This window comes from Zeus faber (genome assembly GCF_960531495.2).
Source record: "Zeus faber genome assembly, chromosome: 8".
NCBI lineage: Eukaryota > Metazoa > Chordata > Actinopteri > Zeiformes > Zeidae > Zeus > Zeus faber.
The window spans coordinates 1946526-1965966 of record NC_137195.1 but is presented as its reverse complement, the minus strand read 5'-3'; the positions used below and the strand labels follow the sequence as shown (position 1 = coordinate 1965966).

The window sequence follows — 19441 nt, the reverse complement described above, 5'->3', positions numbered from 1 at the left end:
CCGTGTATTGCTGCCTACAGCGAAATTTATTATTATCTTGTATTTGGTTTTGTCCTTGCTGAACCTGAGGTAGAACATTGTTGTTGAATAAGACATACAAATGTGCTTTGTTTGTATTTGACAAATACAAACAAATAAAACTTCATGTTACGCCCCTGCTACAAGTGACGCCCCATTCACGTTATGCCCCTCTCTTGCAGAGAGACCTTCCAACAGTCCTCCTCCTCCTCCCCCTGTCTCTCTGTCTGTTTCTGCTCCTCTTGTCTGTCTCTCCTGTTCCCCGGCCTCATGCCGCTCTCCAGCCTGACAGAGTGGAGTAGATCCCTGGTCCTGGTCCTGGTCCCGGTCCTGATCCTGGTCCTGATCTGCTTCAAGGCCACCCAGCTGCTGGTCCACAGGAGGATGCTGCTGCAGACCCTGGATCCTTTCCCTGGACCCCCGTCGCACTGGCTGCTGGGACACGTCTCTGAGGTACCGACTGCACCGGGCGCCGTGTCATGGCTCCCCAACCCCGACAGCCCGAGAAGCTCCGACGGGCATCCCGCGTACAGGGAACCCGCTGACAGCTCCAGGGAGAGACGGACCTTCCGCAGGCTGCCACGCCCCGATCGCACGGGTTCGACGGGACGCTGCACCGAGGGGGACGAGGCGGGGGGAGGTCCAGGTGCCTTTTCAGGGTTTGATGTCAGGAAGTTTCCATGGAAACAAAGAAATATGGAACATTTGGGGAGTATCTCCTACTTTATTTGAACTAAGTCTAAATGATGAGAAAATCCTCAGATATATTTTTTCTATTCAGTCATAATTATGAATTATAAGTCTACATTTACACTTATTATCTCAAATATACTTCCTATTCATAAGAAACTTGTGTAGAGTGAAATGATTGAAGAGAAACTTGAAGTCTGTCTGTCTGCCTGTCTGTCTGTCTATCATATGGCTCTCTGTCTGTCTGTCTGTCTGTAAATCTACCACAGGGCTCGACAGTAACAGTTGTCGGTTTCCCTCGGCAACCAGATTGAGTCAGTTTGCAACCATTTTGTGGCCTCTGGTTAGCCCCATTGACACCCAGTTTTTAACGTGCAAAATAGGGACAGCAACCAACAATAAATGTGTTGCATTAGTGATATTTAAATATTGCTGTTACAGTCGGAGCCAGAATCCTGCAGGTGAGTCAGTGCGTTGACTCACATGTGCCCCAGTGCGCAAAGGCACCTGTTTAGAGCAAATAGGGAAGCAAATGAAGTTGTTTGACTGTGGGTCTGAAAAGTTTGATGAACCCAAATTCATTACAAACAAATGTGCAAATTGATTCAACAGGCAAAGAACCAGATGAACCCGAATGAAAAACCAAAAGGAAATTTGGTTTGGGGGGTGTGGCAACCCATTTTGGCATATTTTCTTTTTTATTTGTAGGAGAGAACGACGCCATCCACAATCGATTAAGTAGTGGACTCATTCTCTGATATTGCAATAGATTTAAGACACGGACATGGCTTGAGTCTCCGGATGAAGTGATGCATTCATTGGAACTAAGAAAACCGTTGGACACCACCATAAGTATATTTCAGACCTCTGTTCACCATACATGTGTCCCTTTTATCCCTGTTTTTTTTATCCCTATCCCTAGGTGGTAAAACATTTCAGTTTATTTCTGTCTAGACAGAACTACTTACAACGGCTTCGGCCAGGTATTCTCCCTGGCCTCAGTTTGGTGTCGGGGGTATGTGGTGTGGGGGTCGTGAGGTTTAAGCAGCCACACCTGACCTGGATCTAGATAATTGGGGACCCAGGATCAGAGTGGCTGTACACCTGTTGCTCATCAGGTTGGTCTAACGAGCAACAGGTAAAACCCCGATCCCCATGCTCACTTAGGAGAGGAGCCCTGTCACATGCTCCTGGGATAATGCCAACTGGCGCACTCTCTCCAACAAGCTGTGTGACTACAACCCCGTCGTCTGTGTCTCTGTGCTGGACTATTTTTGCGCGAGAGATATAGATTTTATTTCAACTGCGTGCGGCTACGCAGCAGAAACACAAGCTAAAACGACAGAATTCTTTTAGTAAAGAGTGCAATCAATCAAGGTGTCCAGTCAGAAAAATAACCCCTGGAATGGCCGTGTCCCTCTTTACTATGAACTTCTCTGGGACGGCTATTTTGTAGGAATGACGGGAACCGAGTTCCGCTGGGTAATGAGCCGTTCTTTTTTATTTTGTCAAGTTTTACAGTTTTATTTTGTGTTGTTTGATCAACAATATACTTGCAGTGCTGTGCTATTGCTCGGAGGCAAACTGGCATGGGTCAAGTTTAACTGTATAGACAGAGAGCAAATGAGAGATGATTCTCTCCAATGTGTTCAGTTCTAGAGGTTAGGTCGAAACTCATTGCTCTCCTTGTGGGCATGGTTTCTTAGGAAGTGGGATGATGTGTGACATTGTCCAGGCTGTGGGGACAGTGTGTGTCCAGTGAATGTTGGAAAATGGGCTGCCTCTCCGGGCTAGCTCTTCACTGTATGTCTTCAGAATAGAGGCACTGATGTTGTCAGGGCCGGTGGACTGAGGTGCATTGAGGTGTGGAGAGACGTTGGCCACCTGACCCACTGAGATTTCCGCTCCATCTTCAGACCCCACAGCTACTGACTCCAGCACCTCCCACCATCTTTCAGAGGCCAACTCATGATAGATTGTACATAGAAGTTTATGTAATCCGTTGTCACTGTGCATGTTGCATCCAAGGTGCCCTCCCTGAGCATCCATATTTTAACATTATGTCTCATAAATATAGAGATTTGTTGCAAAAGACACATTGGATAGTCAGAAAGATTGATGATAGATAGATGTGTATTTCTATATATATGAATATTTTCTGTTTTGTATTTTTTGTATTTATTTGTATATATTTGACAGTTTTTATTTTTACTTCACGTTTTATTCTGTTTTATTGTAGTCCGCCAGCCCCCCATCAGAGCCTTTATGGACGACCTGATAGTTACAACGACGTCAGTGCCGGGGTGCCGATGGATCCTTCAGGGCTTGGAGAAGATCATCATCTGGGCTCGGATGTGTTTCAAGCCTGCAAAATCAAGGTCCCTGGTGCTCAAGAGAGGGAAAGTGACAGACAAGTTCTGCTACTCTCTGGACGGCACCCAGATTCCATCAGTCACCGAGGAACCAATCAAGAGCCTCGGCAAGACCTTTGATTGCACACTGAAGGACGCTGCATCCATCAAGGCCACAAATCGGGAGCTGGAGGCATGGCTGACAACGGTGGACAAATCGGGTCTGCCTGGTAAATTCAAGGCCTGGATTTACCAGCGTGGTGTTCTCCCCAGGATTCTGTGGCCCCTGCTTGTGTACGAGTTCCCAATAACAACAGTGGAGGGCTTCAAGAGGAAGATCAGCTGTTACCTCCGTAGATGGCTGGGTCTGCCACGAAGCCTGAGGAGCATTGCTCTGTACGGGCAGAAGAACAAGCTGAAGCTCCCCATAAGCAGCCTGAATGAGGAGTTTATGGTTACCCGTGCAAGAGAGGGGCTGCAGTACAAGGAATCCAGTGACCCGAATGTCTCACAAGCTGGCATCGTGGTCAGGACTGGGAGGAAGTAGAGGGCAAGGAAAGGTCGAGAAGGCTGAGTCATGCTTGCGTCACAGCGTGCTGGTCGGCCCAGTGGCATCTGGATGAGCAGGGCTTGGTAGCGTTCCAACCACGCTCTACGACAAGGCCCTGGGCAAAGACAGACGCAGACCTGGTCCAAGAGGAGGTGAGAGCTGGCGTGGAGGAACTGCGCGCTAGCTAGATGGTGGGGATGCGACAGCAAGGTGCATGAACGAGATGGGAACAGGCAGTGGACCGCAAGATCTCCTGGTCCGAGCTTTGGCAAGCTGAGCCTTGCTGGATCAAGTTCCTGATCGCATCCGTCTATGACGTCTTACCCAGCCCATCCAACCTCTTCTGCTGGAGCAAGGTTGACACACTATCATGTCCCTTGTGTCTCAGAAGAGGAACGCTAGAGCACATCCTCAGCTGTTGCCCAAAAGCCCTGCGAGAAGGACGCTACACTTGGCGCCACGACCAGGTGCTGAAGGCGATAGCAGAAGCCATCTTCACAAGCATCACCCAGAACAAGCCTCTCCGACCAGCAAGGCAGGCGATTGCTTTCGTCCGAGCAGGGGAGAAGCCTAAGCCCCAGGAAAGGGGAGCAGTGGGACTCCTTGGTACCACACCGGACTGGCAGATGAAGGCCGACCTGGGGAAGCAGCTCAGATTTCCAGAGCACATCATGGAAACCATCCTGAGACCAGACATAGTTCTGTTCTCAGATTCAACAAAGCAGGTGGTTCTTCTGGAGCTGACAGTCCCCTGGGAGGAGCGTAGAGATGAGGCCAATGAGAGGAAGCGTGCCAAGTACGCCGACTTAGTGGAGGAGTGCCGCAGACGGGGGTGGCGTGCCCGGTGTGTGCCAATCGAGGTGGGCTGTAGAGGCTTTGCAGCACGATCTCTCTGCAAAGCATACAGCCTGCTTGGCATCACGGGGGCACGGCAGAGAAAGGCCATCAAAACTACAACAGAGGCAGCTGAGAAGGCCTCTAGATGGCTGTGGATCAAGAGGGGTGATCCGTGGGCACATGCTACCTGGACACAAGTCGGGACTTGATCAATCCCGACTGGGTCGCCTGGGTAAGGGTATATGATGTTGAAAGACGCAAAACACCCAATGACCCCAGGTTCCATCACTGATGATGTGTCTAGGTGTATCAATAGATGTGTATTTAACTTGAATTTACTACAAAAAAAAATGTCAATGCTAATTGTCTGTAGAGAAACACACCAATCCTCACCAGACAAACCCTTTGTATATGGTATATACTGTATATAATAGAGACTGTATAGTATATACTGTATATAAACCGATTAGCCACGTCATTAAACCAGCGATAGGTGAAGTGAATAACATGAATCATCTGGTTGTCAAGGGGTGGGATATATATATATATATTTACTGTGTGTATATTATTATTATTATTATTATTATTATTATTATTATTATTATTATTATTTTATACATACACTTTTAATTATTATTATTATTTATACTGTGGAGGCATGCATTAGAGAGAAGAGGAATGAAAGTCAGAAGGAGTAAGACAGAATACTTGTGCCAGAATGGGAGGGAGTGCGGGGAAAAGCTGTGAATGCAAGGGTTGGAGTTGGAGAAGGCGGATGAGTTCAAGCACTTGGGGTGGACCATCCAAAGCAGCGGAGAGTGCGGGAGAGAGGTGAAGAAGAGAGTACAGGCAGGGTAGTGTGGGTGGAGAAGAGTGTCCGGAGTGATCTGTGACAGAAGGGTTCCAGCAAGAGTGAAGGGGAAGGGCTCCAGGACGGCAGTGAGACCAAGTCAAGTCAAGTCAAGTCACACTTTATTTATAAAGTGCATTTCATTCCAGGGCAACACAATGCGCTTTCCAAAGAAATACAAAAAAGAAAGTGAGAACGTAGTTGTCAGCTGGTCATTACAAAAGAAGGCTCCTGAAACAACAGCAACAACAAAAGCAACAACAAAGACAACAAAAACAACAATAAAAGCAACTCCAACCACAGTGGCAACAACAGCAACAGCAACTGTGTGCACCATCTCATCTTAATTCAGTCACGGTCCTTTGATTAGCGTCCCAAAGTTACGGGTCAAGTTTTCAATCAGACCTCAGGAGGGAGATCCTTTTGACTTTCTCTCTCCGAAAACACACCCTTCTTATGATCCTCTCACTGTAATATCACAACAGAAACAACCACAGCAACAGAAATAGCAGCAGCAGCAGCCACAGAAACACCAACAACAACAGCAGCAACATCAACACCAGCAGCAACAACAGCAAAACAACAGCAAAAACAACAACAGCAACGCACACGCACCTCACCAGAACCAAAAGTGGGTTAGAGATGTTAGAGATTGTTAAGTTGAGGTTTAAGGTTATTCCCTTGTTAAGATGTTTAAGTTTAGGTATAAGTTTAGGGATGGTTGTGTTTAGGTATATTGTTCGAGATGGTTAAGTTAAGGAATCAGGTCAGAGATGGTTATGTTTTGGTATAAGGTTAGCAGCAGTAATGACAACACCAGTTAAGGTGTTAGGTTAGCAGCACCAACAACACCAGCAGACACGATAACACCAGGAGCAACAATAGTAGCAACAAAAACAGAAGCAACAGCAGCAGCAACAGCGCACAAGCGAAGACGTCACTGGAACCAGAAGTGGTAGCTCTCACCGGAACCAGAAATCTCCTCATCTGTAGTGCGTCAACAGTGTGTACCATCTCATCTCAACGAAGTAATGCACAGCAAAGATGTCACCGGAACTGGAAGTGGTAGCCCTCACTGGAAACAGAAATTTCAACTGTGTGCACTAGTGGTCTGCTACCACGTACACTTATGAGCCATCCTATGCCTGAACACGGTGTTCATTATGTCCAATCCATGACAAGCACAGAAGTCCAATTACAAATCACCACTCGGATTCAGCTCAGGCAGGCCGTTCCTCCCAATCACCCCCTTCCAAGTTTCTCCATTGTTGCCCACGTGAGCGTTGAAGTCTCCCAGTAGAACTATAGAGCCTCAAGGCGGAGTCCCTTCCAGGATGCCACCCAGAGACTCCAAGAAGGCCGAATACTCTGTACTGGTGTTCGATGCATAAGCACACACAACAGTCAGAGCTTACCCCTTAGCAACTTGTAGTCGCATAGAGGCCTCTCTCTCATTCACTGGGGAGAACTCCAACACAGCGGCACTCAGCCGGGGGCTCGTGAGTATCCCCACAGCCGCCTGGCGCCCCTCACCCTGGGCAACACTGGAAAAGGAGAGAGTCCAGCCCCTCTTCAGGAGTTTGGTTCCAGAGCCAGTGCTGTGTGTAGAGGTGAGCCCAACTATATCTAGTTGGTTTTGCTCCACCTCACGCACCAGCTCCGGCTTCTTCCACGCCAGAGAGGTGACATTCCACGTCCCTAGAACTAGTCTGCGATGCAGAGGATCAGCAGTCCCAGGCCCCCGCCTTTGACCGCCGCCCGGCTGGCATTGCACCCGACCCCAACACCTATCCCTGCAGGTGGTGAGCCCACAGGGTGGTGGCTCCATGATGTTTCTTCGGGCTATGCCCGGCCTAGCCCCATGGGTCAAGGCCTGGCCACCAAACGCTCGCTGGCGAGCTCCCCTCCAAGGTCTGGCTCCAGGAGGGGGCCCTGGTTTTCCTATTCCCGGCGAGATACCATATTGCCTTTGGTGTTTTTTCATTGGGGTCCTTTGAATCGCTTTTTGTCTGGTCCCTCCCCTGGGGCCACTCTGCCTTGGGAGACCCTACCAGGGGCTAATGCCCCCGACAACACAGCTCCCAGGGTCACAGGGACACACAAACCCCTCCACCGCGGTAAGGTGGTGATTCTTCGGGGGGTATAGCGTGTTATATATTATTATTATATTAGGCAGCAAGTGAACAGTCAGTTGTTGAAGTTGATTTGTTGAACCAGCATAACGATCTGAGCCACTTTGACAAGGAGCACATGGGTCAGAGCATCTCCAAAACCACAGGTCTTGTGGGCTGTTCCCGCTATGCAGTGGTTACTACCTACCAAAAGTGCTCCAAGAAAGGACAACTGGTGAACCGGCAACAGGGTCATGGGGCCCAAGGCTCATCGATGCCCGTGGGGAGTGAAGTCTAGTCCGTCTGGTTCGATCCCACAGAAGAACTACTGTAGCACAAAGTGGCGAAAAAGGGAATGATGCTATGATAGAAAGGTGTAGAACACACAGTGCATGGCAGCTTGCTGCGTATGGGAGCGCTTAGTGTCCATGCTGACCCCTGTCCACCTCTGAAAGCACCTACAATGAACACGTGAGCATCAGAACTGGACCATGGAGCAATGGACGAAGGTGGCCTGGTCTGACGAATCACCTTTTCTTCTACATCATGTGCATAGGCCGGTGCGTGTGCGTTGTTTACCTGGGTAAGAGATGGCACCAGGATGCATTATGGGAAGAAGGCAAGCCAGTGGAGGCAGTGTGATGCTCTGGACAATGTTCTGCTGGGAAACCTTGGGTCCTGCATTCATCTGGATGTTACTTTGACACGTACCACCTACCTAAACATTGTTGCAGACCAACTACATCCCTTCATGGCAACTGTGTTCCCTGAAGGCAGTGGCCTCTTTCAGCAGGATAATGATGGATAACTTTGTGCTGCTTCTACTGTTGTGTGGGGTCGTTCATGAACGATCGACTCTTTTGAACGTTTTAAAGGTTGATGTGGTTGTTTAAGTTTGTGTCTCCTCTACTGTTTTGTTCCCAATCATACTGGAACCACTGGCCCTTTTCTCACGTCTTTGTGACGCAGAACGTGTTGACCAGAAAAAAACGCCATTTCATAGTTAGGGTGTAAAAGCATATTAAGGATCTGCTGCTAACGTCTTGGTGCCAGATACCACAGGACACATTCAGAGTCTGGTGGAGTCAATGCCTCCACCTCACAGCTGTTTTGGGGACACGAGGGGGAGCTACACAGTATTAGTGTTATTATTTGTGGTGCTTTTAATGTTGTGGCTGATTGGTGTAGTATATACTGTAGTATATATAGTATAGACCGCATATAGTATATAGTTCTGTATATTCTCATTTTCCTGCGTTGTCTGTCATCTTTGCTTTTTTTTCCAATTATTTAAATGTTTTCTTGTAGTTCAAACAAGACGGGAACGACCTGAACAAATTGGTGGAATGGGGGACACAGTTCCCTCTGGCCTTCCCTGTTTGGTTCGGACCCTCCGTGGTCTACCTGAGCATCCACCACCCGGACTACGTCAAGACCATCCTGGCCTCCGCAGGTGTGTGTGTGTGTGTGTGTGTGTGTGTGTGTGTGTGTGTGTGTGTGTGTGTGTGTGTGTGTGTGTGTGTGTGTGTGTGTGTGTGTGTGTGTGTGTGTGTGTGTGTGTGTCATATCACATCATCATCCTTTCTGTCTTTTTGAACCTGTTTCCCTCAGAGCCAAAGGATGATGTTATCTATCGATTTCTCATCCCATGGATCGGTGAGACCTCCAGGCTATTATTTGATATTTAGAATTGAATAGAATTGAATTGTGATTGTTTATTATGGTTTTTAAAACGTATTTCCCAAATTAGATGGTGACTGAAATAATTGTCTCTTTCTCCCAAATTCAAACTCAAATTTGCGTTATTGGCATGACAAGAACTCTTAATAACAATTATGATATTACAAGATTTCATGAGGTAAAGACAAATTTATAAATCAATTAATAAATAACACTCATAATAATAATGCCAAATGAATTATAACAACAACGACAACATCAATAATAATCTGAATGAAAAGACTCTCTCCCCCCTCCCCGCTCCCCCATCCAGGTGATGGTTTGCTGGTGTCTCGGGGCCAAAAGTGGTTCCGTCACAGGAGGCTCCTGACGCCCGGTTTCCACTACAACATCCTGAAGCCGTACGTCAAACTGATGTCAGACTCTGCCAACACCATGTTGGTAAGTTCCCACCATCACAGGCCTCAGTGTTTGGTAATAATAACGTAGAGATGATGAAATACAGTGGACATGAGCACTGTCCCAGATTTAAGTGGATTGAAAAGTTCTGGTAAATCCTGGTAAAGTAAGACGTTTCACTGCTTATTGGACGTTACGTTGGCTCCGTTTGGCTGTACTGACTGAACCTCGATGAAAAGTAGCTGCATACACTCTTTTCAAAGTATAACACCGACAAGGAAGTCCATTAGGCCCCTCGCACGACTCTTCCCACACCACCCTGGCCTTCTACGTCTGGGTGGTGGAGAGGTAGAATCTCTCTGTCCCTGTCGCTGCAGAGAAACCTCTCTCGCTTCTATCTTTGCACATTCAGCTGAACAGCATCTACTTCCTCCTGATTTTAAGCAGCTCCTCAGCTCAGCCTGCAGCACGATGGAACCCTCAGAACTATAACTCTCATTCATAAATGAGGCATTTGGTAAATATTTTGTGTATATTTTGTGTTTTAAGTCAAATCAAAAAATGTTTTTCACAGAGCTGGAAAGACAAGCTCTTCCACAGTAGTAGAGGGGTGCGGGTGTAGGAGTAAAGCCTCTCGTGGAGGTTGCTTGGTGCTTTGCAGATAGACTGTGTCTCCTCTTCAGGACAAGTGGAGGGGCCACGCCAGTAGTAGCCGGTCCTTCGAGTTGTTCCAACACGTCAGTCTGATGACGCTCGACAGCATCATGAAATGTGCGTTCAGCCACGACAGCAACTGTCAGACGGAGAGGTCAGTGCACGTCCTCCGGGGTCTCTCCTCCACCAACTCCTACTGGTGGCTGGTCTGTTGTCTCAAATGCCTCCGTCTCTTTCAGTGGGACCAACTCCTACATCCAAGCCGTGTACGAGCTGAGCGACCTGATCGAAATGCGCTTAAGGAACTTTTGGTACCACAGCGACATCATCTTCCACCTCAGTCCACATGGATACAGGTTCAGGAAAGCCTGCCGAGTGGCGCACTCTCACACAGGTATTCTCTGTCCTTTTGGGTTTTTAGTGAAAAGGGGTTTAGTGTCAGAAACATCCACAAACAGCAAATTTCCTCTGCTGAAGATATTCCTGAAGATGTTAGAACTACATTTAAGGTTGTTTCATGATTCACACTGATTCCTGAGGGAAGGAAAAGAGTATTTTCCATACAGGTGTATAATTCCATAGTTGCCAGCCCTTGTTAACCCAATGTTCTCTCGAAGCAACATCACTTTTAACGTTTTTTTAAGCTTCTAGAACAATCTTCAGAAATGTTTTGAGACTTTTATTTACATCAGTGACCTCAGTGATATTGAATTTGAGGCGTGAAAAGATTACTAGTCCCACATGAGTTTCAAATGTGGTTGTGAACGTCCATTACTATCATTTGATGCTTTCCTTTGTAGAGGAAGTGATAAGAAAGAGGAAAGAGGAGTTGAAGTACGAAAGGGGGCTGGACGCAGCCCAAGCCAAGAGAAACTTGGACTTTCTGGACATCCTGCTCTCTACCAGGGTGCGTCACTTCTCCAAACCCTAGATTCCTTGGTTTTACTAAATACCTTGAAGCTGATGTGAATTAATGGTTTACTGCCCTTTTTTGTGGCTATTCCTCGTCTACAGGACGAGGACCAGCAGGATCTGTCGGATGACGCAGTCCGGGCGGAGGTGGACACCTTCATGTTCAAGGGCCATGACACCACAGCCAGCGGCATCTCCTTCGCCCTCTACAGCCTAGCCTGCAACCCTAAGCACCAGAAGATCTGCAGGGAAGAGGTCCTCCAGGTCCTGGGAGACAGGGACACCATGGACTGGTACGATGAGCGCAGATACACTCTTTTTTTGGTTAGCCGACATAATGGAGATGTCTTGAATCCCCCCTGATCTCACAGAATTTACTTTTCCCAGCATTTGTTTTCATGTTTTCTTTTCATCTGGTCATTTCCTCATGCACTGACCTCCATGTCATTTCAGATCTGCCCACTCCCCTTTGCTTTGCTGTCCCTCCCTTCCCTTCAGCTGGTTTCCCATTCCCTCCTTAGTCCTTCAGTATAAATACCAGTCCACTTCACTGTGTTCACTGCCAACTTATCTCTTGCATTACGCTAAGCTTTCCCGCACTACGACCTTCTTCCTGTACCACATATTCAAACCTCTGCCTAATTCTCTGCCTGATTCCCTGGATCCTGATTCTCTGCCTGTTCCCTGCAGGACATGTTTGCCTTCTCTGACTGATATCCTGGTTTTGATCTCGGCCTGTTATTAGGAATAAACCTTGTGGACTCCTTACATGATTGTTTATGTGTCATGCTTCTGGGTTCACATCTGTTCCGAGTCAATGAGCGTAACAGGGAATAACATTGTTCATTTGCTTTGAAAGAACCTGTTAAACACTGAAACTTGTTTTCAAGGGAGGATCTGAATCAAATTCCTTACACCACCATGTGCTTAAAAGAATGCCTCCGCCTGTACACCCCTGTGCCTGGAATATCGCGTAAATTGAGCAAACCCATGACCTTCTACGATGGACGGAGTGTGCCTGCAGGTATATTACATCACATATCAATGATCTGACTCTGTTGTCCAAAGCGACTTGAAGAACAATAAGGACATTTTGTCTGCAGTATCACACCAGCAGTATGTCACAGTCACAGCTAGACCTTCTCTTGGAATTAGTAGCGTTAAGGTTGGTTATAGAGATATTTTGTTTAGTAAAGTGAAAAAGTAAGTCAAGAAAGTAAATGTGGAAAGAGCTCCTCATGAAGAAGACAGGTCAGGGCAGTAGCGTCCAGGTCCCCTAAGAGACTTCCTGCAATGAAAGATGGCCAGCGATTTAGATATTCTGCCACTAGGGGGATGTCTTTCCACCATTGTGATGCTGAATGGGATGAATAGAGTCACGCTTGAGTGGGTGAGAACACTTAGTGATGGAGGTGTCCTACAAGGGTGGAAGAGTCTGGAGCCTGACCAGTGATGGGAGATATAGAGGAGCAGTTGGATGGACAGCCTTGTGGGATACCACCAGCATCTTTAATTTCATCAAAGCAGAGACTGGAAGCAGTAAAGTGATGGAAGGAGGGGAGCAACATTTTGGTTTGTTGAACACTAGACGGGCTTCTACTGTATGTTCTGGATGCTGTAGAGGTCTGATGGCGCAGGCAAGTAGTCCAGACAGAACAGCGTTGCAGCAGTCTAGACAGTAGATTGAAGAATAATAATCTGCATAGCAATGAAGCTATGGGATGAGATCACACTACGGAGGGATTTAGTAGAAGGAGAACAGCGGAGGAGCCAGGACGGAGCCCTGAGGGACGCCAGCATTTAGAGTGGACGGTCTGGACAGCAATCCTCTCCGTAAGACCTGGCATCAGCGATTTGCCAAGTATGATGTAACCCAGGAGAGGCTCAGAGTGGGAGGAGATAAGGATTTGGTGGTTAACTGTGTCAAATTACAAGATAACAGGTATCAGATTTGCTTTAGTTATGGACGAATGTGAGAACTTACAGTATAGATGTAAGTGTGTAAATGAAACTGAAATCAATGTAATTAAGGCTTTCTTTCATTATGTTTCGGAAAATTCTACTTTTAGTTTCAACACTGCACATTGGAACTGCTTTTGTTGAAGCACTCTTTACCTTTATTCCTATATTTTAGCTAAATTACTGTCAATAAAGATCTCCTCTTAACATTAACCGGCAGTTCCCTGGAGGAACTGTGATGGCAGAATGGTTGTATCACTGTTGTATTTCAACACAATCAAGTTTTTAATCCAAGGAATGTAATAATCTCATAAACTCATTCAATCAACATTGCCAGATGAAATATCACCTGGGAACTTTAACTTCAATAACACGTTTCCTCTTTTCTAGGTTGTCATATTGGAATCAGTGTGTTTGGTATTCATAGGAATGCTACAGTTTGGGAGAACCCTGATGTGAGTGAACCCTCTGGGTGCCTTCAACCAGTCAGATGTTGCAGCTGTATCTTGCTAAAACTCTGACCTTGCATCAGTATTTTACCCTGATTTCTTCTCGCTCCCTCACAGGCTTTCGACCCACTGCGTTTCCTGCCAGAGAACGTGGCTACGAGGCCGCCCTACGCCTTCGTGCCCTTCTCTGCTGGACCCAGGTTGGCCTTCACCTCCCCAAATGTCCCCTATACCCCTTTCCCACTGTGGCAAAAACCCGGTAACACCTGCATCTGGCATTTGTCATTATTGGTAAAGGATACACCCAGGTTTCATTCCTGGGACAAATGGTCACAGTCGCAGGTTTTTATTGTCTTCAGCTCTGATCGGCTGTGATGGAAACATGACACCCGGGTAGACACGATCATTTTCGCTAGATAAGTTTCCTGAGCAGTGGCATGTAAATAGACAAGAATATACCATACGTGTATCATTTGATCATTTCATATCCGATCTAGAATCCAAAATCAGAAGTTATTGACTTTTTCCCACATGCGGGACCATGAAATGTTTTGAGTGTGGGGACGCTTCCTTCATACGGAACGCAGAACCCCCACGCTCCCCAACCGACTCCGAGCCACTCCAGCACCACCCCAAACCAGTCTCTCAACCGGAGGACCGGCATCGGGCACTGCCGGTGCAGGCATGGATACCCCATGCTGCTTCCACTGTTTTGTTCCCCAGTCACACCGGTAGCCTGACACGCCCCTTTTCAGGCATGTTTGTAACGTTCAACGTGACACACAAGACAAAAAACAACTATACTAATTCTTGTCTCCTGGCAATGTGAAAGACGTCTGTCGCCTATTTTTATGCATTTAAAAAACTCGGGTTTACCCGCTATAGGGTATTGCCTGCCTGCGTTTGGGCCTCTTTGCCTTTAGCCTGGTTCCCACTTTACAGCCACTCAGCAGCTATTGATTTACGAGGTTCTGGTCAGAGCCTGCGCTAGAAAATAAGTTCCAACGGCTTGTTTGCTGATAAAACACCATCACGTCTGTTTAACAGTTTAGAAGTTTTGCTATTTGTAACTCTGCTCAGTCTTGTTTTTTTTAAGAGTAGATTAATAGATGCGTTAATGAATGTAAATAAAAGGTGCTTGAAATCTCGCGCAGTGCTACTGTTGTAAACACACAATGCTGCTGTTCTAAGCACACAATGCTGCTGAAACAAAAAATGTGTTTGTCTTACTTACAGGAACTGCATCGGTCAGAACTTTGCCATGAATGAGATGAAAATTGTGATGGCTCTGACGCTGAAGAGGTTCCACCTGATCGAGGATCCCTTGGAGAAACCCAAACTAATCCCCAGATTGGTGCTGCGCTCCCTCAACGGCATCCACATCAAGATCCGAGCGGTGGAGCCTGAAGAGACACCGGCCCACAACTAGCTCTAATCATTAGGGGATACGGTTGTCTTTGGAGAAACTGTTTTTAATCCCACTGTTAAAAGGGAGATTGTATGTGATTTATAGGATGAGTCAGGTGCAATGTTTCTGAAATTAATTACAATTTTGTGTCACTTTTTAAAATGGTACTTGGCAAAAAGTGACTGGCACTCCCACTCACCGTGATTTAAAGAACATTTCTTACATATTACACATTATTACAGTTTATAACCACTAGTGCGACTGAATGGATGGAATGTCAGAACATTGCTGCTTATTGCTTATTATCAAACAATAAACATATTGTAATTGTTTTATGGGGTTTATCGCAGCGTATTTGCTTTATAGCTGTTACTATATATCAGATGATTTTTACATAGCAAAAGGGATAAAGATTAAGGGAATTTAAATGTTTGAAACAACATACTCAAATAAGTTGCATGTCAGAATAAAACTCCATGAACAGAATTTTTCGTTTCTATTTTTCTTTTCTCTTTTATAAATGCCTAATAAATACAATTATAATAACAGGAACAGTTTTAACTTTAATTTAATGAGGTTGTGGTTCCTGTTAATGCGGTTGTGTTTTCTCTTAATGTGGTTGTGTGTTTTTCGTTAATTCAGTTGTGTTTCCTGTCAATGAGGTTGTGGTTCCTGTTAATGCGGTTGAGTTTTCTGTTAATGCGGTTGTGTTTCCTGTTAATGCGGTTGTGGTTCCTGTTAATGCGGTTGTGGTTCCTGTTAATGCAGTAGTGTTTTCTGTTAATTCAGTTGTGATTTCTGTTAATGCAGTTGTGTTTTTCATTAATGTAGTTTTGTTTTTAATTTTGTATTTTGTGTTTACTGTGAATGCAGTTGTGTTTCCTGTTAATGCGGTTGTGTTTTTAGTTAATTCGGTTGTGTTTTCTATGAATGCAGTTGTGTTTTACATAAATTTGGTTGTGTTTTACATAAATTTGGTTGTGTTTCCTTTTAATGCGGTTGAGTTTGCTGTTAATCCCGTTGTGTTTTCTGTTAATGTGGTTGTGTTTTTGGTTAATGTGGTTTCGTTTTCTGTTAATGCGATTTTGTTTTCTTTTAATGCTGTTCTGTTTTTCGTTAATGTGGTTGTGTTTTCTGTTAATGCAGTAGTGTTTTCTGGTAATGCAATTGTGTTTTCTTATAATGTGGTTGTGTTTCCTGTTAACGTGGTTATAGTTTCTGTTCATGCGGTTGTGTTTCCTGTTATAATGGGTAGGGTATAATAAGGGTACATAAGGTAAGGGTAAGGGTATGAGGGTATAATCCTTAGTGTAACAGCGATGTCTTGGTGGAGCTTGCTGTTGCCATGGAAATGTTTACCGCACTGCCCGATGGGTACATATGCGCGAAAACCATGACATTTATTTCAAGTTAAATTGTTATGAATAAATTTCATACTGAGGTTATGACACGATATCTGTGTTCTCACCCAACCATTAATTCAATTGACCATTCAATTGAGAAAAAGAGAAACCAGTATCCCGCTTTATTTGCTAATTGTAACAGAACTAAATTTAAACCATTGGATTTGTTTTTGTTGGAGCTATGTCAATTAAAATGTATTGCCTTATATCTGATTGTATCTGTATTTAATACTTGTTACCATACTTATTTCTATTTTTCCCTTTTTGCATATTTATCTGACAGCTCATTTCCATCCACACAAATATGTGCAGACATCCAGATGAATTTCATTTCTATTCCTGCCTCTTAATTCTGATTATTGTTTGAACTATGTCACAATGTCTTGTCTTGTACCTGACTGTAAGTATTTAATCCTTGTTAGTGCAATTGGTTTATCTTCTTCTATCCAGCTTAGAACTAGTGGCATAGCTTTTTGCTGTTGCTGTTCCCGCCCACCGTAGCCACAAGCCAAAATATGAAGCTATGACTAACATTAAGTACTTTTAGTGAACTTTATCATGGTGATGCTGTTTATCCCATTCAATATCAAAACAACCATTTCCCAATCTGTGTCTGCTTGTAATGTTACCAGTCCAACCACTAGGCATCACATTGCACATTGATGTTCCTTCCATCAATTGATGATCCTGTAACCTTTTGGTATGTAGTTAGAAGGGGGATACATATGCATTATAATATTTCTTCAAAGTAAAAAACAATTCGATGTTTTTTAAATAGATTGTACTGTTACCTATTTCCTGGGACTCATTGAGATGTTACTGATGAGGCAAATGATGACAGGCGGTGCAACGCTCTACTCAACAATGTTATGGAGAGATTTTGTCTGAAATACTCTCAGCTAAATCCATAGGTTTGTATTTTGCTCTGCCAATTATCAAACAAAAGCAAGATACTGGTTTCCTGTTTATGAGGTTGTGTTTTCTGTTCATGTGGTTGCGTTTTCTGTTAATGCGGTTTTGTGTTTTCTGTTAAGACAGTTGTGTTTTCTGTTAATGCGGTTGTGTTTTCTGTTAATGCAGTTTTGTGTTTTCTGTTAAGACAGTTGTGTTTTCTGTTAATGCAGTTTTGTGTTTTCTGTTAAGACAGTTGTGTTTTCTGTTAATGTGGTTGGTTTTTCTTTAATGCGTTGTATTTTCTGTTGATGCGGTTTCATCAACCCAAAAATTTGGGGAATTATGAAACCTCAATTTTGAAAACTATTTGGAACATCAACTTCAGCATAACACATGAACACGAATCACATCTTGTTTGAACCATGCTGTCACAACGTCACATTGTCACAAATGGTCGAAGATTCATCTAAATTGATCCACATACGGAGCAGATATTGGCATGTATGCATTTCACGCTGAAATATGTCCACCTGGCTAAAACTATCTGGAACACATACTTCGGCATCACCTACAAAGTGAAAAACCGAACAACTTTGACCCGAAATATTCAGTTGGTCTTGGTTAACTGACACGTCACACGTCTGGTTCTAAAATGAAGGAGATGAGATTTACAGTTAGATGCTTTATGACGTCATATTATTTAATATAAATGTACAGATGCTGAGTGAGACTGTCCAGTTGGACCATGACTGTGTCCAATGTGCTCGCTCACTCTGTAGTGTTCAGACGTTACCAAACTAAGGATTTATGTGTATATTTAATAACTATAATAATAAATATTTAAATAAATGATAAATAAATATTTAGTAACTTCTTACCTGGTAGATGTCAGTAGATCTATTAGATTGATATTTTATCTCTTTGGTCCCAAATCTTAAAAAATGAAAAATACAATAAAAAGTCTTTACCGAGTCCAGTTGAAACCACTGAAATGTGCGCCTGAGTGATGCGTTCAAGATCCAGATGTTGGAGAAATAGAGGCTGTGCAATAGTAATTAGTCACAGAAGTACCACAACGTTTTTCATAATTCATGAAAACGAAACTTATAGCAAATGAAATCCAAGGAAAAAACTCATCAAATAAATGACGTGCCCGACACTGTTAGGCCCACGGCCTCCCAGCGCCACTAGAGGCCGCCCTTGCCCCATCTGCAGCTCCCTACTCAAGCCCGATTGCACACACCTGGGATCAATTACCTGCACAGTATTTAGTCCCAGCTTCCTAGCCATTCCTTGCCAGACCGTCAACAAGCTTTCCCCAAGTTGTATCGCTATTGGCTCCCTTCCAAGTTCCAAGTTCCTAGTGCATATTTCTAGTTCCTAGTTCCTAGTTTATGTCTCGTTGTCTCGTCTTCCCCTTACCTGCTTGACTCCTCTTGTCGACCCAGTCTGTCTCTCCAAATCCAGCCAGCCCGGTTTACCTGCCTGTCTCCGCTCGTCCACCAAGGCTGCCCGTCCATCTCCATCCAGCCTGGTTCCCCGTCTCTCCACCCGGATCCTGGACCCCATCTCCTGGTCATCATCATCCCTGCCCTGCTCCATCCCCACCCGACCGGGTCCCCCCGGCCAGCTCCACCGTCCCGGCTAATAAACATCCTTTGCCTGCCTTCCGTCTCCCTGTGTCGTGCGTTTGGGTCTCTCCCAGTTCTGGTCGTGACAGACACGGCACCAAACGGCACCCGTCACTGAGAGTGTCGCTATATTTCCACAGACAACACAATGAGTTCTAACAATGAGAAGTTCTGCTTTTTATCCAAACATGGACAGTTGTTTTAACGACAGGATGTTTGCGCTGTGTAGACCGCACAGTGGTTGATCCATGAGACAAGCAACCAGTAGACTGACAGACCAGGGGGGAGCCCACGAAGAAAAACACAAATTAAATATTCTGTTCATGGAGTTTTATGCTGACATACGACAATTAAATTCAAACAATTTCATATAATAAATTTAGATTATGTTTGTTTGATAATAAGCAATAAGCAGCAATGTTCTGACATTCCATCCATGTGTAATATGTAAGAAATGTTCTTTAAATCCCGGTGAGTGGGAATGCCAGTCACTTTTTGCTAAGTACCATTTTAAAAAGTGACACAAAATTGTAATTGATTTCAGAAACATTGCACCTGACTCATCCTATAAATCACATACAATCTCCCTTTTAACAGTGGGATTAAAAACAGTTTCTCCAAAGACAACCGTATCCCCTAATGATT

At 44.9% G+C, this 19441-nt stretch overlaps 1 protein-coding gene across 1 annotated transcript; it reads left to right on the top strand.

Moving 5' to 3' along the window:
* Positions 1–288: 288 nt before the first annotated feature.
* On the top strand, positions 289–15282 carry LOC307234162 (cytochrome P450 4B1-like; the record flags this gene model as incomplete). The annotated part of the gene is made up of 12 exons (XM_080005765.1): positions 289–471; positions 8716–8860; positions 9019–9063; positions 9401–9528; positions 10170–10294; positions 10380–10534; positions 10941–11047; positions 11155–11345; positions 11943–12076; positions 13402–13466; positions 13578–13660; positions 14697–15282. The coding sequence occupies 12 exons, from the start codon at positions 289–291 to the stop codon at positions 14887–14889; spliced, it is 1554 nt and encodes a 517-aa protein (XP_079861891.1). The 3' UTR covers positions 14890–15282.
* Positions 15283–19441: the final 4159 nt, after the last annotated feature.